Here is a 22,687-nt window from a genome sequence, read left to right as displayed (position 1 = left end):
AAGAGTTACCCAGGTGGTACTGGTTTTGAAGGCATGAAGGGGTCATGCAGAGCAGCTGAGGCTCGGCACTGTGAGAGGCCATGGAAGGCCATTGGTGAAGGTGCAGTCTCAGTTGCAATAGATGGCCCAGGACTGAAGGGGTCATGCAAAGGAGTTGAGGCTTGGCACCATGAAGAGAGCCTATGAGAGGCTATTAGTGACACCTATTTACAGCAGAAGATAGCAGTGTTTTGGAGATGCCAGTACCATGAGATGATCACCAAGAACAGTAGCAGCAGTGGTGTACATGCAGCTGGAGCCTAGAAGACAAGGTGTGTGCTACAAAGGGCAGGGCTGGAGAAGTGACCCAAGCCCTTGGAGGAGCCTAGAAGATGGTGAGAAGTTCCTAGACATTGGACAATTGGAGTTTGATTTTTGCTTTTGAGTGTGACTGTGCTCTAATATTTTTCTGTCTTGAAGGAAGAAAGTATTTTAGTGGGGCCCACAGTTTAAGAGATTTTGAATTTTTAAAGGAATTTGAATTTTAAAAGATATTGGATATTTTAAAAGGATTGAACTTTTAATATGTAAAGATTGTTGGACTTTTAAAGTTATTTAGATCTTGGGGATAAATAAGAAAATAAGGGTTGAGGCTTAATAGCAATGTGTTTGTGTGTCAAGTTGACAAGGGGTCAATTGTACTGGCTGGTTTTGTGTGTCAACTTGACACAAGCTGGAGTTATCACAGAGAAAGGAGCTTCCGTTGAGGAAATGCCTCCATGAGATCCGGCTGTAAGGCATTTCTCAATGATCAAGTGGGGAGGGCCCCTTGTGGGTGGTGCCATCCCTGGGCTGGCAGTCTTGGGTTCTATAAGAGAGCAAGCTGAGCAAGTCAGGGGAAGCAAGCCAGTAAAGAACATCTCTCCATGGCCTCTGCATCAGCTCCTGCTTCTTGTCCTGCTTGAGTTCCAGTCCTGGCTTCCTTTGGTGATGAACAGCAATGTGGAAAGTGTAAGCTGAATAAACCCTTTCCTCCACAACTTGCTTCGTGGTCATGATGTCTGTCCAGAGATAGAAACCCTGACTAAGACCAACACTAAAGAACTATGTGCACAATAATAAATCAGCAAAGGCTAGATGTCCAAGGCCTCCTGCAGGAATGGTAAAGTTCAAGTCCATTTCTAACTATCTGGGGTTACAGACCCTGGAGATCTTGCCCCTCCAGAGACTCAGCTTCCTTCATTTCAATCAAAACTTGACTAGTACACTTGTGGTTTCCAAAATGAGGCACCCGTGAAGTCCCTGACCTTCTGGCACTTAATACACCCTCAGCAACAGGAGTCTGAAGTAACAGGGCTGAAATTTTGAGTAACATCCACCTGACTACGCAACAAGTTCATGGTCAGCCTGTCCCACAAAAAGAGGGAGAACAAAAGGGATCAGGATCTGTCACTAGGGTTTCCAGCTGGGAGGCAGGACTCCATCTGCCCTGCTCAGCACTGTGTTGCTGAGTTCCTGGTCAGGGAGGTGCTTGGTTAACCTATTGTAAGAATGAAGAATATTATCACTCTGTTTAATAAGCAGGAAATAGAGGATGGGGTGGGAGGGTGGGCAGGCAAAGGGCCTACTTATGGGCTACAGGGGCAAAAAAAAAAAAAAAAAAATACTGTCCAAAGAGTTATCCAAGCCCAAGAATGAGGCAGACCGTCAAAGAACAGTCCTCTGCTTAGCCTGAGACCACTTTCAACAGCGCTGTCCGGCCTGGGTCCTGAAAGGAGGAAACACAGCCAACTGCAGAGGGGACAGAGCCACAGTTGGGTTTAATGTACTTAATCTGAAGCACCAAAGGTGTGACTGTAACATCTGAGATTCTGAGACGCTCTGTGTGGCTGGGAAAGGAGTCTGAGACTGGCCCAGCATTTCAGCACCATGAAGAGGCAGGAATATAGGCCTAGCGCTAGCCCTCCAGGAGAGCCATTCCCGACCGCCTCTGTGTCTGAGCTAACATCTTGTGAGTAACAGATAAAAATTTTTCACCATCTATTAACTTAGCAGACCACTGGCTTCCACCAATCTTAAAGCAAAGACTCATTAGATAGCATCTTAGGCCTACAAAAAAAGCTCCCTGTGCCTGCCTCTCTGATGTATTTTAAACTTGCCTTGATTTATGGCTTTCCTTGTTCTGTAAAACTATAAAAACTTTGTAAAACCGTTTCCATGCTAGAACATGAAATTTGGGATAACCTCAATCTGTGTTCCCCGGGCCATGGTCACTCAAAATGGCTCCAGAAGAGGCCATCTCTTATTCTTTTTAAGATGAGGGCGTGGGTTGGAGGCACAGTTGCTGTCCTACCTGAGAGTGTGGTTCGCTTCTTGAGTTTCTGGAATTGTTCCCCTTCTATCTTGGCAACAGAGAGCAGAAAAGCCTCAGACACGTCATTGCCGGCTTCCAGCAGCACATCCCAGTAGTGGACAAGGTGCAGCCTGGTCCACAAGCTTGGGTTTTGGATTTTCGATATGAAATCTGTGATGCTTGTGACACACGTGATTATGTAAGTTACTCATGGCTGAAGGAAGTTACTCCTCTACTTCCCACATGACACTGGCCTAGCCAGAACCTTTTTATTTTCCAAGCAGGATTCCATATATTCTAGACCAAGGGGGACCTTGAACTTCTACTCTTCTTGCCTCGGTCTCCCAAAGGCTGAGGTTACATATATGTGTCACCATGCCCAGTTTAAGTGATCAAACTCAGGGCTTTGTGTATGACAAGAGTCTTAGCTAGGCAAGCATTCTACCCCATGACATGAGCTATATATATCCCATGATACATAAACCTCTCCCTCCCCTCTCTCTCTTGGTGTCTGTCTGTCTGTTCATCTGTCTGTCCCACAGAGTTTAATCAAGGTTGTTTACATAAGCACAAGTAACAAGTATTTATCAGTGACTACACCACTTTAAAAAAACAACACCCCCTCCCCTAGCCACCATGAACTCCCAACAGAGCCTGGGTGGGGGGGGAGCATGACCTAAGGGATCCCTCCCCTATCCATGGGATGTTGATGGCCCAGTCTGCACATAACCACAGATGTGGTGAGTGTGTTAGAGCAACACTACATCATGCCCCAAAAGATGTGCTTTGCCTCCCTATGTCCCCACCCTTGGCTCTTACATTCCTTCTGCCCTCTCTTCCATAATATTCCCAGAGCCTTTGAAGACAGCCAGTCCTATAAACGTCTTAAAGCTTTGGTTGTCACCAGATATATATGAGCCCTTCACTCTTCCATAATTCGAGCCAGTACTCCCCCACCTATTCAAAATAGCCCTCCTCTGGGTACCAGTGCTCCCCACCTATTCAGAATAGCCCTCCTCTGGGTACCAGTGCTCCCCCACCTATTCAGAATAGCTCTCCTCTGGGTACCAGTGTTCCCCCACCTATTCAGAATAGCCCTCCTCTGGGCAGGCTCCTTGGCTCTACCTCCCAGCAACTCTTGGGCTTGCAGTTTCATATGAAGCATGGTCCCCAGTTCCAGTAACTATCAAGCTCCCAATTCCCAGACCCTTCCCCTCAATATATGGAAAGCACAGAGGAGCTTATAGGGTTGTGTCTTAGTTCAGGACTATGACAGTGGCAGAGGCGGGGTGAGACCTCAGTAAACTTGCTGAGTTAATGCATAAGGGCAAAAGAAGGAAGCAGGGAAAAGAAGGGGGAGCAAGAGAAGAGTGAACCAGGAAAAGCAGGTCAGAAGCAGCTAGCACCAGTATGGCCTGTCTTGTATCCCTTTCAGTTCTGGCCTTTGCCCTCTTGTCTTCCCAATGCCTGAAGGAGTGCATATGGTGTGAAAGAGGAGACTACTGTAGTGCCTGACAGATCAAACAGAGCATCTTGGGGGAGCCACCCACCATGAAAGTGGATTCCAGTCAGAGGGACCCACCTAGAACCATCAGGACACAGGAACCGAGGAGTGGCCTGGAACAGGAGCCTTCCAGTTTCGATGAAAGCCTGGAGCTGATTCTGTGCAACAGAGCTACATATACAAATACCAGGGGAGAGCTGGTCTCCCAAGAGAGTTGACACACCTGTGAGCACAGGTAACACCATCATTTCTGTTCAAATTCCTGGTCCAAGAGGGACCCTCCCAGAGCCATCAGGACACAGGAAACAAGGAACAGCTGGGGACAGGATCCTTCTGGGTTCTGTCTTCCCCCCAGAGCTGATTTTTACCACAGCTCTTCATACTCAAATTCCTCCAGGAGAGAACTGGTCTCCCAGGAGTACTGACACAGACACAAAGGCTTGCAGGAGGGACAAGCCACAGTCAGAGACAGCAAGATCAGCTAACACCAGAGATAACCAGATGGCAAAAGGCAAGGGCAAGAACATAAGCAACAGAAACCAAGACTACTTGGCATCATCAGAACCCAGTTCTCCCACACAACGAGCCCTGGATACCCCAATACACCAGAAAAGCAAGACTCTGATGTAAAAATCACTTCTCATGATGGTGATAGAGGACATAGATAACTCCCTTAAAGAAATAAAAGAGAACACAGGTAAGCAGGTAGAATCACTTAAAGAGGAAACACAAAAATCACTGAAACAATTACAGGAAAACACAATCAAACAGATGAAGAAATTGAACAAAATCATCCAGGATCTAAAAATGGAAATAGTAACAATAAAGAAATCACAAAGGAAGACAACCCTGGAGACAGAAAGCCTAGAAAAGAGATCCGGAGTCTTAAATGCAAGCATCACAAATAGAATACAAGAGATAGAAGAGAAAAATCTCAGGTGCAGAAGATATCATAGAAAACATTGACACAACAGTCAAAGAAAATGCAAAATGCAAAAAGTTCCTAATCCAAAACATCCAGGAAATCCAGAACACACCAAACCTACGGATAATAGGTATAGAAGAGAGTGAAGATTCCCAAATTAAAGGGCCAGTAAATATCTTCAACAAAATTATAGAAGAAAACTCCCCTAACCTAAAGAAAGAGATGCCCACGAACATACAAGAAGCCGACATAACTCCAAATAGACTGGATCAGAAAAGAAATTCCTCCTGTCACATAATAATCAAAACGCCAAATGCACAAAACAAAGAAAATATTAAAATCAGTAAGGGAAAAAGGTCAAGTAACATATAAAGGCAGACTTATCCAAATTACACCAGAATTCTCCCCAGAGACTATGAAAGCCAGAAGATCCTGGGCAGATCTCATACAGGCTCTCAGAGAACCCAAATGCCAGCCCAGGCTACTATACCCAGCAAAACTCTCAATTACCAAAGATGGAGAAACCAAGATATTCCAAGACAAAACCAAATTTACACAATATCTTTCTACAAATCCAGCCCTACAGAGGATAATAGATGGAAAACGCCAACATGAGGAGTGAAATTACACCCTAGAAAAAGCAACCCAAAAGAAGATAGCCACATAAACATATAAATAATATCAAAAATAACAGGAAGCAAAATCACTATTCCTTAATATCTCTTAATGTCAATGGACTCAATTCCTCAATGAAAAGACATAGACTAACTGACTGGATACATAAACAGGACCCAGCATTTTGCTGTATATCGGAAATGCACCTCAGTGTCAAAGACAAACACTACCTCCGAGTAAAGGGTTGGAAAACAATGGAAAACCCCACTCTCATCAATGGGCAGATCATGCAAACATAAACTAAACAGAGACACAGTGAAACTAACAGAAGTTATGGACCAAATGGAGTTAACAGACATCTATAGAACATTTCATCCTAAATCAAAAGAATATACCTTCTTCTCAGCACCTCATGATACCTTCTCCAAAATTGACCCTATAATCGGTCACAAATCAGACCTCAAGAGATATAAGAAGATTGAAATAATCCCATGCCTCCTATCAGATCACTACAGACTAAGGTTTGTCTCCAATAGCAACAAAAACAACAGAAAGCCCACATACACAAGGAAGCTGAACAACACTCTACTCAATGATAACTTGGTCAAGGGAGAAATAAAGAAACTAAAGACTTTGTAGAATTTAATGAAAATGAAGGTACAACATACCCAAACTTATGGGGCACAATGAAAGCAGAGCTAAGAGGAAAACTCATAGCTCTGAATGCCTTCAAAAAGAAACTGGAGAGAGCATACACAAGTAGCTTAACAGCACACCTGAAAGCTCTAGAACAAAAAGAAGTAAATACACTTAAGAGGATTAGACCGCAGGAAATAATCAAACTGGGGGCTGAAATCAACCAAGTGGAAACAACAACAACAACAACAAAAAAGATACAAAGAATCAACAAAACCAGGAGCTGGTTCTTTGAGAAAATCAACTAGATAAACCCTTAGCCAGACTAACCAGAGGGCACAGAGACAGTATCCAAATTAACAAAATCAGAAATGAAAAGGGAGACATAACAACAGAAACTGAGGAAATTAATATATATATATATATGATCCTGCTACAAAAGCCTATACTCAACACAACTGGAAAATCTGGATGAAATGGACAATTTTCTCGACAGATACCAAATACCAACGTTAAATCAGTATCAGATAAGCCATCCAAACAGTCCCAACCCCCTAAAGAAATAAAAGCAGTCATTAAAAGTCTCCCAAGCAAAATCAAACAAACAAATAAACAAACAAACAAAAAACAACCAGGACCAGACAAATTTAGCACAGAATTTTATGAGACCTTCAAAGAAGATCTAATTCTAGTTCTTCACAAACTATTCCACAAAATAGAAACAGAAGGAACACTACCCAATTCATTCTATGAAGCCACAGTTATGCTGATACCAAAACCTCACAAAGAAACAACAAAGAAAGAGAACTTCAGACCAAATTCCCTTATGAATATTGATGCAAAAATACTCAACAAAATTCTCGCAAACCAAATCCAAATGATCATTCACCACAATTGAGTAGGCTTCATCCCAGGGATGCAGGGGATGGTTCAATATACAAAAATCCATTAGCGTAATCCACTCTATAAACAAACTCAAAGACAAAAACCACATGATCATCTCGTTAGATGCTGAAAAAGCATTTGACAAAATTCAACACCCGTTTATGATAAAAGTCTTGGAAAGATCAGAAATTCAAGGCTCATACCTAAACATAGTAAAGGCAATATACAGCAAACCAGTAGCCAACATCAAACTAATGGAGAGAAACTTGAAGCAATCCCACTAAAATCAGGGACTAGACAAGGCTGCCCTCTCTCTCCCTATCTATTCAGTATAGTACTTGAAGTTCTAGCTAGAGCAGTTAGGCAACAAAAGGAGGTCAAAAAGGATACAAATTGGAAAGGAAGGAGTCAAAATATCACTATTTGCAGATGATATGCTAGTATACTTAAGTGACCTCAAAAACTCCACCAGAGAACTCCTACAGCTGATAAACAACTTCAGCAAAGTGGCCGGATATAAAATTAACTCAAACAAATCAGTAGCCTTCATACACTCAAAGGATAAACAGGCTGAGAAAGAAATTTGGGAAACAACACCCTTCACAATAGCCACAAACAATATAAAGTATCTTGGTTTGACTTTGGCTAAACAAGTGAAAGATCTGTATGACAAGAATGTCAAGTCTCTGAAGAAAGAAATCAAGACCTCAGAAGATGGAAAGATCTCCCATGCTCACAGATTGGCAAGATTACTATAGTAAAAATGGCCATCTTTCCAAAAGCAATCTATAGATTCAATGCAATCCCCATCAAAATTCCAACTCAATTCTTCATAGAGTTAGAAAGAGCAATTCTCAAATTTATTTGGAATAACAAAAAACCCAGGATAGTGAAAACTATTCTCAACAATAAAAGAACTGGGGGAATCAGCATCCCTGACCTCAAGCTGTACTACAGAGCAATAGTGATAGAAACTACATAGTATTGATACAGTGACAGGCAGGTAGAACAATGGAATAAAATTGAAGACAAATGCACTCACACAACTTTGGTCACTTGATCTTTGACAAAGGAGCTAAAACCATCCAGTGGAAATAAGACAGCACTTCCAGCAAATGGTGCTGGTTCAACTGGCAGTCAACATGTAGAAGAATGCAAATTGATCCATTCTTGTCTCCCTGTACAAAGCTCAAGTCCAAGTGGATCAAGGACCTCCACATAAAACCAGATACACTGAATCTAATAGAAGAGAAAGTGGAGAAAAGTCTGGAACACATGGGCAGAGGGGAAAAGTTCCTGAACAGAACATCAATGGCTTATGCTTTAAGATCAAGAATTGACAAATGGGACCTTATAGAATTGCAAAGATTCTGTAAGACAAAGGACATTGTTAATATGACAAAATGGCAGCCAACACACTGGGAAAAGATCTTTACCAATCCTACATCTGATAGAGGGCTAATACCCAATATATACAAAGAACTCAAGAAGTTAGACTCCAGAGAACCAAATAACCTTATTAAAATATGGGGAACAGGGCTAAACAGAGAATTCTCAATGAGGAAACTCAAGGGGCTGAGAAACACCTAAAGAAATGTTCAACATCCTTAATCATCAGGAAAATGCAAATCAAAACAACCCTGAGATTTTACCTCACATCAGTCAGAATGGTTAAGATAAAAAACTCAGGTGACAGCAGATGCTGGCGAGGATGTGGAGAAAGAGGAACACTCCTCCATTGTTGGTGGGATTACAAGCTGGTACAACTACTCTGGAAATCAGTCTGGCGGTTCCTCAGAAAAGTGAACATAGTACTACCTGAGGACCCAGCTATACCACTCCTGGGCATATACCCAAAAGATTCTCCAATATATAACAAAAACACATGCTCCACTATGTTCATAAAAGCCTTATTTATAATATGCAGAAGCTGGAAAGAATCCAGATGTCCTTCAACAGAGGAATGGATACAGAAAATGTGGTACATGTACACAATGGAGTATTCAGCTATTAAAAACAATGAATTCATGAAATTCTTAGGCAAATGGATAGACCTAGAAAATATCACCCTGAGTGAGGTAAACCAATCACAAAAGAACACAAATGGTATGCATTCACTGATAAGTGGATATTAGCCCCAAACCTCCAAATACTCAAGATACAATTCAGAGACCACATGAAGGTCAAGAAGAAGGAAGACCAAAGTGTGGTTCTTCAGTCCTTCTTAGAAAGGGGAACAAGGGGCTGGTGAGATGGCTCAGTGGGTAAGAGCACCCGACTGCTCTTCCGAAGGTCCGGAGTTCAAATCCCAGCAACCACATGGTGGCTCACAACCATCTGTAACAAGATCTGACTCCCTCTTCTGGAGTGTCTGAAGACAGCTACAGTGTACTTACATATAATAAATAAATAAATCTTAAAAAAAAGAATACAAAAAAAAAAAAAAAGAAAGGGGAACAAAATACTCATGGGAACAAATATGGAGACAAAGAGTAGAGCAAAGACTGAAGGAAAGACCATCCAGAAACTGTCCCACTTGGGGATTAAGTGGCTTGGCTCCCAGGGATTAAGCCACCAAAGAATACACATGGCTCCAGCTGCATATGTAGCAGAGAATGGCCTTGTCAGGCATCAATGGGAGGAGAGGCCCTTGGTCCTATGAAGGCTTGATAGATGCCTCAGTGTAGGGGTATTGAGGGTGGGGAAGTGGGAGTGGGTGGGTGGGTGGAGGAACACCCTCCTAGAAGCAGGGGGAGGGGAGATGAAATGGAGGTTTCTGGGATGGGGGAAAACCGGGTAAGAAATGTAAATAAATTTTAAAATTAAATTATTTTTTTTTTAAAAAAGAAGACAACAAGAAAAGAAAAGAAAAGAAAAGAAAAGAAAAGAAAAGAAAAGAAAAGAAAGGAAAAGAAGAGAAAAGAAAGTGGATTCCACACTAAGGTTCCACACACGCATAAATGAGCATGCTACTCAGAGAAGCCTTGTTGCTAATGTGACATCAAGATTCCATAGAAAGCTAGCAGAAAGCAGGACTCACCTGGGGTTCGTGATGAAGTTACATAGACCTTCCCAATACCCGCTCATCTTCATGTGCCAGGGCAGCTCCTGATACACCCTCCAGAAGATGGTTTGCCGCTGGAAGAACCTCATCAAGACCTGGTGGAAATGTGCCTTCTTGTGATTCACGCTGTTCTGGGCCACATTGGGATTGCTCTCTCTCACCGGAGTGCTTACACCTGTCTCAAAACCAATTACAGCCTCACAGTTCTGGCTTCTTTCCCGCATGAGAATACAATCACAAAATATAGCAACTCTGTTGCTATGATTAGGGAAGAAAACACAATCCCAAAACTCTGTATCTTTGGAAAGATCTTGGCATCTTTAAAGTGGCTGGTACAGGGCTGGGGAAGTGGCCCAGTGGGAAAGTTCCTACTGAACAAAGCTGAGGCCTGGAGTTGATTCCCCAGCATGGGCACAAACAGCAGGCAGCTGTGGTGGCTCGGCTGGAATCAGCACCAGGGAGGCAGAGAAAGGTAAATCTGGAGCAGGCTAGCTGGCCAGCCAGCTAGGCTAGCCAGATCCATGAGTTCTGGGTTTAAGTGAGAGACCCTGCCTCAATATATAATGTGAGAAGTAGTTAAGAGAGACATCTGAGAGCAACCTCTGGCCTCTGCACACATGTATACACACCCATGCATGCACACCTGCACACACCCATGCAAACATGCAGTCACAAATGCACATATACATGACCAAAAAAAGTATCTTCTGCAACATTCTGTTTTCCTCCAGAAAGTATTTATAGTTATGATTAGGGGTAAGTGTATGGACATTTCATACTGAGTTTTCCTTACCAACTTCCACAAAGAAACACTTTGGACTGCTTTCCTACTTTCTTGGGGTGTTTGTTTGTTTGAAGACTCAAATTGGAGGGCTGGAGAGATGGCTCAGCAGTTAAGAGCACTGACTGCTCTTCCAGAGGTCCTGAGTTCAATTCCCAGCAACCACACGATGGCTCACAGCCATCTGTAATGGGACCCGATGCACTCTCTCTTCTGGTGTGTCTGAGGACAGCTCCAGTGTGCTCACATACATAAAATAAATTTTAAAAAAATAAAGAAAAGAGAACACACGCACACACACAGTCATACACTTAGAAAAATAATCAAATTGGAGGGCGGCAGTATAGAAGGAATAGGAAGGTGGTTAGAAATAAAAAATATTATTCTTATTTTATGTGTATGGTGTTTTGGCTGCATATATGTGTGCAGAGTCCGTGGAGGTCAGAAAGGGCCATCAGGTCTCCTGGAACTGAAGTCACAACAGCTGTGAACTGCCCGTGGCTACTGGGAGTCAAAGCCAGGTCCTTTTGGAACAGCAGCCATGGCTCTTAACCACTAAGACATCTCTCCAGCCCCACTTCTCCATTTTGAGTACACACCATGGCTGTTGCCTAAACAAGCACTCGCTCCCATGTGAGGGTGAGCGTGTTGGACACCTGATTCTTCTTCCTGACCTCCTAAGGGCCCAGTGGTTACTCAGCAAGCAAATGGGAAAGTGGAGCTAAAGCTAAATTATTGCATGTTCACTCCCAAAGTGGGGTGGTTCTGACAGACTGTGCTACTCAGAAACAAGTCTCTTAAAAGCCCATAGCTGCTGACTGATATCTATCCTTGAAAATCAAAACTTTTTACTTTTTTTTTCCCCTTGGCACTCTTGCAAGATGAATGGAGTGCACACTAGATGGCACACCAAGCCCAGGTTATCATAAAAACTGTAATAAAAAACCCACTGCTTAGCCTTCTGCATTTGCGCTGAAATCATTTCCAAATCACCCGCACATCTGGAGAGAGTTTGTTCTACTTAGGCAAAGGTGTGCCCATATGCTCTGGTGGCAAAGCAATGCATATGAGACCCATGGGGGAAAAAAAGACAACTCCCCTCCCTCGCTGTATGGCGAAGCCATTTTTGTGGGTGTTACACTGAGAAAGTGAGGTAAGACGTGAAAGAAAAACAAATGGGGTAAATAACATGCTGAGTCCCAAACTTGGAAGCGTTAAACACAAAGGCTAAAATCACCAACATCTGGGGCTGGCGGGTATCTCACTGATAGAGCATGTGTGTACTGAGCACACACGGCCCTGAAGTCAATGCCCAGCCAGCACTCATGGAAGAGGAAGGGGCTGCAGGATGTTGTACATTCCATTTTGTCATTTTACAGAGTAACTTCATGAGGAAGACAGGACGATGAATCCTCATATGACAAGTGAAGCTACTTAAACCCAGACAGACTGGGTAACTGCTCTCCTCCAGCTACGTTTGAGATGCAGAGAGAGGTCTGGCCCCAGCATCATCTGTGCAAACAAAGTGCAGCACAGACTTGGCCTCGACAGACGTAGCCTTCAACGTTGGTGCACTACTCTGACTCATGGGAGGTTAGAATACATTCTACTGGCAGCTGCAAATCTCAGTGGCTTAAGAAAACAAGGGTTCATTATGCCTGTCTGTGGACTGGGGGCCTGAAACGCTAGTCCAGGTCAGGAACTGCCAGAGGAAAATCATCTTGAATGTTGCATGGCCATTCAATCATACGGTCCCAACCAGGTATTAGAGAACTGTCATTCAAATGGCTGCCATGGCGATCATCGGGATAACCCAGGAGATTCTGCATTTGCAGGAGCGCCCATTACTCTCAGGGTAAATATCATCATTAGTCTTATTTTGAAAGTGAGAAATGGAGTTCTGAAAAGAGTTAAACACTCTGCATATGATCTTACCAGTTCTGTGAGATCCCAAACTAATTGCTTGTAATTAAAACGAGATCGTTTTTTTTAGAAGATGCTATGGTGAGCTAGGTGGTGGTGGTAGTGGCAGCAACAGTTGATCACGCCCTCTGATTCCAGCCCTTGGGAGGCAGAGGCAGGCAGATCTCTGAGTTTGAGGCCAGCCTGGTTTATAGAGCAAGTTCCAGATCTTGTGGGAAAAAAAAAAAAAGAGGAGGAGGAGGAAGAGCAGAAGCAGCAGCAGCAGCTGCTGCCGCCATGGTAACTTTCTGGAAGGAAAACTCAAGTCCACTCCATAAAGGAATAACCCCTGGGGTGCTCAGCCACTGAAGTCAGGTCTCCTTTAACTTGGGCAACAGCTGTCCTGCATGTTTGCTCATCTCTGCTAGAGAATTCTCGTGAATGTGGCTCTCCTCCTCCCTTGACCCCTAAAGCGTTTTCACAGAGTCAGCTCCTTACCCAGCAGCTTGTGCTCCACGGCACTCCTTAGGGACTGGTGCTGGAAGTAGAGGAGACCATTGGGCTTCTCCTGGATCCAGGTTTTGGTGGCTTGGCGGAAGGCTGCCCAGTGCACCGCCGTCACTTTGTGGTGGTCCCTGTAGCCCATCGTGTCCAAAAGCTGGAGCAGTTCATCCTCAGCCAGCCCGCAGTGAGAGATGCAGAGCAAGCACAGCACATCCACTACCCAGCCACTTGGCCCTAGGCAGCCGCAGAGGGGGTGGGGTGGGAGGACAGAACGAAAGAGAGCGCGTCAGTGGAAGTAGGGGGTCCACTACACCAGGAAACACCCTCCCTCCTCCATCCAGGTAAGTACTGTAATGGCCCCAGTCTTCCAAAGGAAGGGGTGCAGGCAGGTTGAATAACTTACCCAAAGTCACTCAGAAGAAAGTGCTGAGAGGGGATCTGAATTCAGTTTGCCTTCAGAACCCAAGGTGTCACCCACCATTGACAGTCATATCTAACACCGGGGACAAATGGGCAGGCTTCCTGGTCTCCACGCGAAGCAATCTGCCCAGTGCAGTTTGCTAGGTCAGGAGCTTCTCTTGGAGAAGGGCCACTCACTCAAACACCATCCAAGGGCCCTTAAGCTTCTGTCCTATCACTGGCTTTAAGATCTGCCAGCTAGAGAGATCCTTCTGACCACAGCGAAGACAGGCATCATGGTCCCCTGCCGCTCGTGAACTGAAGTGGTCCACACTACCTACAGCCTTCAATTAAAGGCACATCTGAAGCCAAGGTGATGAAGCTCCCCCTAAACGGGACTGAGCTCTACCCAGCTCTTCCTAGCCCCATGGCTTTGGAGCTCCCTAGACCCATCAGGACTGCGGGCCAGTGCTGGAGAAGCAGCCGCCATTGCAGGAAGGAGCCGAGGGCTTTCCTGTGCAGTCCTGGGGGTGTAGTTAGATAGAATGGATCAATGGCCTTTGCAACTCTTCTAGGGGACCTCACTTCCACCTTAAAATCCACTTTCCTGATAGAAATGCAAACGGTAGAGCAGAAAACTGTGAGGGACAATGTAGTACCACAGTAATCAATGTGCCCTGTATTCTTCCACCTCTCCAACTGCATTCCAATCTAGGTTTCCGTGTTCTGAAAGGAGACTGAGATGCAGAAAAGACAAAACGAGGAAAGCAAGCTTCAAATCAGATATCAGAGGCCTACTGCACAGACAGTGGCTGGAGAGAATAAAAGCTTTCAACAGCCTGCTTCTTGACTGTTGTAAACACACCGTAGAAAAATTGTTCACATTTCGGGAGCGAGGGGTGTGGGCCACTTTCATCATGTGATGCGAGGGCTATTTAAAGAGGCTGTCCAGCCGGGAGCTGCGGTTCTCAGTGCCTGCCCGCCTCCTCACTCATCGCACCATGGCGGACGCCTTTGTCGGTACCTGGAAGCTAGTGGACTGCAAGAATTTTGATGACTACATGAAGTCACTCGGTGTGGGCTTTGCCACCAGGCAGGTGGCTAGCATGACCAAGCCTACTACCATCATCGAGAAGAACGGGGATACTATCACCATAAAGACACAAAGTACCTTCAAGAACACAGAGATCAACTTTCAGCTGGGAATAGAGTTCGACGAGGTGACAGCAGATGACCGGAAGGTCAAGTCACTGGTGACGCTGGACGGAGGCAAACTCATCCATGTGCAGAAGTGGAATGGGCAGGAGACAACACTAACTAGGGAGCTAGTTGACAGGAAACTCATCCTGACTCTCACTCATGGCAGTGTGGTGAGCACTCGGACTTATGAGAAGGAGGCGTGACCTGGCTGCTCCGTCACTGACCGCCCGCTCCTCTGCCAACTGGCCACCCCTCAGCTCAGCACCATGCTGCCTCATGGTTTTCCCCTCTGACATTTTGTATAAACATTCTTGGGTTGGGATTTTTCTGGAGATACGGGGCATCAGCCTGGACTCAGTTCCTACTATGTATGTGGTTTATTTTTTAAAACTGTATCCAAAGGGTGCTCTAAGGACAATAAAGCAGAACCAAGGCCAAAAAAAAAAAAAAAAAAAAAAAAAAAAAAAAAAAAAAAAAGAAAAATTGTTCACCACAAACAATAGACTCACAAGATGAGCTAACGATGTTGTTTGTTTGTTTGTTTGTTTGTTTGTTTGTTTGTTTTACCCCAACTAGGAAGGAAAGAGCTGTTACTAAACTGAGAAAGGTCTAGGAGAAAGTTGAAGAGGAAATCAGGCATCAAGGTGCCAGGAGAGCCAAGGTATATAGCACACCCTTTTAGTCCCAGAACTCGGGAGGCAGAAGCAGATGGAGCTGTGTGAGTTTGAGTCCAGCCTGGTCTACATAAGCAAGTTCTAGCCAGAACTACATAGAGAGACCCTGTGGAAACAAAACAAGATTGTCCTTGGTGAGGATGAGGGACTGCACCAGCAGGGGGCAGCAGAAACAGAACAACCGAGAAACTGGGACAAACAAGTCTTGGAGCCATAAAGGAGGCACTTTTAGGATCAGCTATCACACACCTGGAATCACGGTGTCTAGAGTTGTGTCTTTAGGCTTCAAAGTCCAACTATAATCTTCAACCCAGCGCTTCAGAATCAACTCCCAGAGCTCCTGCACAGAGGCAACCTCCAAGTACTCCCGGAGACACTGGAACTCATTGCGGTAGATTTTGCACTCCTGCAGCTCGCTGGCGATGATTGCGAGCTTCAGAGGGCTCAGGTTTGGTTTCTTCCTCAAAATGGGCTTGCTCTGCCCGAAGCGTTCTTGGTCGGCAGGGGAGAGGTGCTGTCTGAAGATGTTGAACTTGGTGTCTTCGTCCCCGATGCTGTTGAGTTCCACGATCTTCACGTCAGGGCGGGCACACAGCGACTTGCAGGACAGACTGGAGGAGACGCTGCTCAGAATGAATTTACAGTGAGGAGGCAGGGAGCGCGGCAGCCAGGAGAAATCTTTCGCCTATTGGAGACATTGCAAAACTTCAAAAACCTTAACATTATGTTCAGAGCGATTGCATGTGAGTACAGTGAGGGTAACTTGGACAGGGAACCATTTGGTAGTAAAAAAAAAAAAAATACAAATTCACACAGAATGGAACCACATTTGACTGATTCATCTGTGATGAATCTAATAGTGCAAATCTGGACTCTCTTCTGAGGAATAATCTACAGCAATAATCGAAAAAAAAATCTAATAAAGGCAATTTGGACCTCTTAATAAAATAAGAAGACCTTGTGTTACATAACAAAGAATTGTTACTTTTGCAGCAAAACTGTCATGATATATACCTAATATGATACTTTCTTGATTGTTTAAAAATTTTATTACATTTCCATTTATTTATTTTGTGTGCACGTGTGTATGTGCAGGCAGGTGCCATGGGATAACTTTTGGGAATTGGTTCTTTACTATGATGTGGACCCCAGGTATTGAACTTGGGGTTGTTAGCCATGGCAGTAAGCACCCTTACCACTGAGCCATCTCACTGGCCCTCTAGGTCTGGATTCCGATTCTGCCATTTAATTAGACAACACTTAGATAACCTAACATCTCTCTGCCCTCTCTCCAACCAGGGATGCTGAGTAGTCTCTTTCTGAGTGGCTGTGTACACGCTAGACCTTTGGTCCTGAGCCAAAAAGAACATGCTGATACATTTAAAGCTCCTAGCACGATGCCAGGCCCATAGTAAATGGCATGTCAGTATCTGACTACTAAAACATAAAGCCATAATTAAAATCAATGACAGACAAACCTAGAAACACAACACAAGATAAGTGTATTATATACACCCTAAGTAATGGGGTCTTCTCCTTTATAAAATTAAGTGTAGTTTTTAAGAGTTGTTACCTTCTGACCTGAAATCCCATAGATACCGATCAGCTCTTCGATCCCGTCTAGTACCAGGATGCATGGCTTTAAGCTTATGGCGGCTATGAACACTTCTACGAGAAGTGAAAAGACCAAGACATTTGAGTCCTCGTTAAGGAAATCCATTTCAAGCCGGGGACCTACAATACAGAAGTTTCAGATGAGGTCAAAATGTTCCCATCAATGCTCAGATGTGCTGATGGCCAGAGACACAGAGAGGTTAGAAAACGAGTGCCCGCCACTCCAGCTGTGTGGCTGACACACACATGCACACGCTTGGCCGGCTTCCTCAAGACATTCAGGCCCAAAGTAGTGGTGCTATCTGTCACCTGATGTCTCCAATACATTTTCAGGATTTCATATAAAGATGCTATGTGTAGTATTTGTACATGTTTCATATGGGCATACACATATGCGGGAGGGGCAGGGGTAAAAGTCTGGTAGTCTCAATTTCTTTCCACCTAAGTTTTTGAGGTAGAGTCTCTCTCTGAAATTGGAACTCACAAATGTTGCTATACAAACTGACCAGTGAGTTCCAGTGATCCTCCTGTGTCCACATCCCCAATAGTCCAAAGGCTATGGAAGATTGTTTTGTTGTTTTAAGATTTTATTTATTTATTTATTTATTTATTTATTTATTTATTTATTTATTGTATATGAGTGCTCTTTGTTGTTTTAAGATTTTATTTATTTATTTATTTATTTATTTATTTATTTATTTATTTATTTATTGTATATGAGTGCTCTATCTGCATGTATGCCTGCATACCAGAAGAGGGCATCAGATCCCAGGTGGTTGTGAGCCACCATGTAGTTGCTGGGAATTGAACTCAGGACCTCTGGAAGAGCAGCCAGTGCTCTTAACCGCTGAGCCATCTCTCCAGCCCAGGCTATGGGAGTCTCATGCACAGTCATCACATGACGAAAAGCACCAAGCATAAGACAGTTTAGTGAGTATAACTACTTCTCCTCGAAACGATGTTCAAGAAAGTGATAGCATGATGATACTGGAAAATGATCCCAAACATTTCTCTCTGTTTGATAAGAGTCAACCTGCCTCTATTAAAGGTCCGCCTTAAATGTTAATATCTCCAAGGCAGACTTAGTGTTCATGTGTGTGGAGGTCATCACTCAGCACAGATTTTCTGGGAGTCTTCTATGCCTTTCCAGGCACCGGGCTTATCAGTAAACAATAAAGTAGACCTACTCTCTGAACTCACAGAGCTTGCAGAGGAAGACAAACATTAAAACACAGAATCTTGGGACCTTTCTAAGTCACCTGGAAGACCAGGCAGGGTAAGCTCACGGTACTTGGAGGGAGCCATCCACATGAAGTACCACACACACTGGCTGTCAGGCAGCAGAGCTCCACTCTCTTACAGAGGGGTGGCCCATGAGTGATAAGTATGTCACCACCAGACTATCGAGGGACGTAAAAGGGCCTGAGGTGATGGTTCAACGCCAAAGAAACTCAACTTGTGGAGCCAAGGACAAGAAGTCAGGCTAGGAAGTGATTTTGGCCCAGGACACAAGTGCTGGCAAGTCCTGCTGAGGCTTTCTGCCCATTCCCACTTATTCCACAGCACCAACTCAAAGAGAGCCAATGTTGGGTGAGGACCAAGAAGGAAATCTTCCAAAAGGCTGAGAGAAGTTTTTTCCCCCCTCTAGAAGGCTACACAATAAAGTATGGAGGACAAAGACTTCAGAGTGAAAAGCCAGAGCTCAGACTGTCCCACTAATGGTGGCCTGCAGTCTGGATGTCAGGGTGCTAATGCTGATGGAAGCCCGGGAACCATGAAGCTCTTAACAGGATGCCTGGTGCTCAGGAGCCTTCAGTCTGTAGAACTCGCCTTCTAGGAGTGCCATTCAGTTCTAAGAAACACAGTGCCAAGGAAGGAACTGCATCAAGAGAAAGCTGGACTCTGCAAAGAGTGTCTCAGACTAGGTGCCAGCTGCTAGCAAGGCAGAAGAGGGGACTAGGAAGTCAGGAGTGTCTCCGACAGTGGCAGTTCCTCACCACCTACTTTGTTCTGGCAGGAATATGTCACGTGTGGTATTTGGTGTCTCAAAGGGGAAGGGCCCCTGCTTCTCGCCTCTCACGGAGAAAGAAATGCTTGTGGCCGAGAAGGCGGGGTCAAAGGAAACTGAGTCGCAGAGTAGCTGAATCTGCAGTGCGCAGCTGCACTCTCTCAACAGCTCTGCCTCCTGCGCCCACTTCCACCTCATCCCGGAAGCCAGCTGTGCTGGGGAAGCACAGGCAGCCCTGACCATGCCCCACACCATGCCGCCCTAATAGGGCTGCAGTGGTCACAGGGCAACAGACTCTTCTTCTACTTGATCATGAAAGGGGGTGGGCACATCACGTTTCCCTCCTTTCCCTCACTGGTGCACCCGCTGGTTTTGTTTTCCCTCCAACCGCAGCAAAATAGCAGTAGCTGTGGAGAACCAGAAGGTACCATTGTCAACTCTTCACAAGCTTTGTCTTTCCAATCTCATGGCCTTAGGGGGTAGGTTTTGGGGGGGGGGGAGAAAAAGGTTACAGGGGAGAAATGGTTAAAGAGCTTGAGTAAACGACTCAAGATCGCCCAGCTTGTAAAAAGGGGAGCCAGAACTGTGGGACAAGCCCAAAGCCTCTTTTCTTGAGCCTCCACCGTGAGGATGGGTGCTCTCTCATGGAGAAGTGTCCTTGATTCGTTGGCTTTCCTGAATTCTGCCTACTGCTGCCAGGCTAAAAAGCTACTTGTTTGAAAGACAGCAGCAGCTTGTTTTTATTAGGAGTGTTCTGAACCCCTTTAAAATAACAACTCACCTTGGGAATAAAATCATAATTGGGTGTGTTCAGCTGAGCTTACATCATCAGCTAGCTGCCTAGCCCAAAGGAACACCTTGGGGATGAGCCAGAATAGGACCAGGAGGCAGATGGAGACAGTTACACCTGCCTCTGCCTATTTCACCTACTTTACAGACCCAGGGAGTGCAAGCAAAGAGAATTGAAGCCATCCACATTCCCCCCACCCCCCAAGGTTCACAGAGACCCACCAGGCAGCGTGTGGATGGTATGAATGCATCCAAAGTCACTGAAGGACCCCTCAGACTTACTCGGGACCTAGAAGCACTCACAGGTAGAGAGGTGCACCGACTGTCACCAGCGGGCAGTCAGATGCATGCGAATGCCCACATACTCAGGAGCACAGCAATGGTAACTGCTAATGTTTATCAGTGCTTTCCAGATGTTAGGACCTGCACTGACCGCCTTTGTCTTTTTTTACTTTATCCTAGTTAATTCTTTAAATGCTTGAGGGTACTTTAACTTTAAAATCCTCATTTTATTAATAGAGAAACAAAGCTGGGCGTGCCAGGCTTGTGATCCTAGCACTTGGGAAGGAGAGATGGGCATTTCAAGGCCATCCTCGGCTACATAGAAAACTTGAGACTGCCCAGATCTATAGAAGACCTAACTCAAAACGATCAAAGAACAAATAGGAACCAAGCTACACAGAGTTAAAACTTACCCAAGGAAGCAAGCATGAGCGTGCGCACACACACACACACACACACACACACACACACACACACACACACACACACACACACAGAGAGAGAGAGAGAGAGAGAGAAAGAGAGAGAGAGAGAACCAAATTGTCTGGATTATATAGGAAGAAGCCTCTGGGGGAAGGATAGCCCAGGGGCTGGGCTGGAGAGTTCAGGGTTAGGGGCAGAGTTTGCCAGGTAGAAAGTGAAGGATGCTGGGAGAACTGTGGTTTGTAAAATATGCACCTCAGTGCTTTGTCCCAGGGTCCGAAACCAAACGCACCGGACCAGTAAGTATGGCACAGGTTCTCGGGCTCCCAGGACAGCATGAAGCACAACACACACACACACACCCATAACTGCCACCATCACAGCCCACATCATGACTGTCACCATTACTAGCACAGCACACTTTGCATCTCAAACATCACACATCCTGACTTCCTCTAACCTGCCTGCCACTACACTGGCACTGCCTGTTTCTGTCAGCAGCCCTTGTCTTTCATTTCGTTTCCTAAAGCCCAGAGATGGGAGTGTTCCCCCGCTTCCTTCAACTTACATCCAATTCTTCAGCAAATTCTCAAACTAAACACAGTCCCTCCCCACTTCTATTGCCCTTAAGCAACATGTTGACCGTCTTGCTAGGACCATCTCAATAGTAAGTGTCCCTCCCTGTCTGCAAGTTTGCTTCGCTATGTCCGTTCCCCACACATCAGATTGATATGGAATCAAGTCGTGTCACTCCAGTGCTCCAAACTCTACCCTGGCCTCTCCCTGTATTCAACAGACTCCGCATCTGGTACTCTGCCCCACAGTGCCCCTCCCATCTGCAGCAGCCCCACCCTCACTCCCTCTTGGGTCTGATAGACTCTTCCATCCATCCCTTGTCCATTTCCAGCTCATCCCACTGTGTTTCCAGCTCAGGAACTGTAGCGTTCCTTCGGCTTTCCCCTGTACCTAGAATACATTTTCTTCTGATTTCTATATGGTTAGTGAGATGTCCCCAAAAGTCACCCAGAAAGATGTCCCCAAAGAGTGTAGCAGAGAAGGCTACCTGTTCCAACACCATCCCTTCCAAACCTGCCTGATAGCTTTTGTGGCCAACTTCTTACCAAGAGATGGCAGTGGGAGCCCAGGCCCCAGCTCTGGAGGGAGAGGTGTACCGTTTTCATTCTTCCCCTGCCTCTAGCCCAGCAGTGCTCAACCTGTGGGTAGGAACCCTTTTGGGAATCGAATGACCCTTTGACAGGGATCACACAGCAGATATCATGAATAGGAGATAATTACATTATGATTCACAACAGTAGCAAAATGACAGGTATGTAGTAACAATGAAAATAACTTCATGGTTGGGGGGGTCATCACAGCATGAAGAACCGTATCAAAAGGTTGTAGCATTAGGAAGGCTGAGAACCACTGTTCTAGTCCAAGGCAGAAGAATTGAGCCTTTCAGGCAGTGCCTCTGGGAAGAAAGAATCTGATCTCTCCGGGCTGACCATAGGGAGGAATGGTGTCTAGTACTCACTTAAGAGATTCCTAGTAGACCATTACGTGGGAAGAAGGAGAAAGAGGCTCTAGGGAGGGAGAGGCAGGACATATGGGTGAGGCCATAGGGGATTTAGATCAAAACAAGAGAATGCCAGGCCCAAGGACAAGAGCAACAACTGCTCATTTCTAATTCAGCTGATGCTTTAACCAATGATGCTATTATCCTTTGGGTCGCTATTTTACCTTTCATGGGAAAGAACACATTTTTAATGGGTTTCCTTTTTATAGTAAGATTCATGCTTTTTTTTTTTAAAAAAAAATCAAAACCAGTTGTTTTCTGGTCTTAGGAACTTTCTGGCTTTACTTTGACAAGCGAGATGGGAGGTGTTTAAAGCAGTCTTGTTGGTATTTATATAAAGTAAAAGTGGAGTTCAGAGAGACTAGCAGGGGACTTGTCTTCACTTTCTGCCCATAAGGCTGGCCCGGTTACCGTTGGCTCTGTGCTGAAGCTCCATGACGAAGTAGTGGATCACAGACATGATGTCACAGCTCTCACACGTACTGCCCACAAAGTATGGGATCATCAGCACTCCGGGGTGTTTGCTTTGGAAATTACTGACCCAGTTGGCAATCAGTGTGGACTTCCCACAGCC

General features: G+C 45.0%; 1 protein-coding gene and 1 pseudogene across 24 annotated transcripts in view; one reads left to right on the top strand and one right to left on the bottom strand.

Moving 5' to 3' along the window:
• Ttc41 (tetratricopeptide repeat domain 41) overlaps positions 1-22,687 on the bottom strand; it is a 71,034-nt gene that overhangs the window by 29,908 nt on the left and 18,439 nt on the right. For 14 of the 24 annotated variants that reach the window (XR_003948569.1, XR_871676.3, NM_001003910.2 and 11 more), the window contains 6 exons: positions 22,525-22,687; positions 16,995-17,155; positions 15,671-16,106; positions 13,143-13,382; positions 9,938-10,136; positions 2,333-2,511 (listed from right to left, as the gene is read on the bottom strand). The exon at positions 22,525-22,687 is cut by the window's right edge and continues 52 nt beyond it. Coding sequence is in view for 20 of the 24 variants with exons in the window: in NM_001003910.2 (NP_001003910.2) it covers positions 2,333-2,511; positions 9,938-10,136; positions 13,143-13,382; positions 15,671-16,106; positions 16,995-17,155; positions 22,525-22,687 (1,378 nt within the window). In the remaining 4 variants the exon portion in view is untranslated. Of the gene's footprint in view, positions 1-2,332; positions 2,512-3,178; positions 4,060-9,937; positions 10,137-13,142; positions 13,383-13,551; positions 15,122-15,284; positions 16,107-16,994; positions 17,156-22,352 lie in introns of those variants that run through there. The other 10 variants (XR_003948570.1, XR_001779398.2, XM_006513005.4 and 7 more) reach the window with 8 other exon arrangements.
• On the top strand, positions 14,509-15,184 carry Fabp3-ps1 (fatty acid binding protein 3, muscle and heart, pseudogene 1; annotated as a pseudogene).

Source organism: Mus musculus, chromosome 10, assembly GCF_000001635.26.
Source record: "Mus musculus strain C57BL/6J chromosome 10, GRCm38.p6 C57BL/6J".
Lineage (NCBI taxonomy): Eukaryota > Metazoa > Chordata > Mammalia > Rodentia > Muridae > Mus > Mus musculus.
The sequence above is the reverse complement of the archived record's forward strand: the minus strand, read 5'-3'. Positions and strand labels throughout refer to the sequence as shown.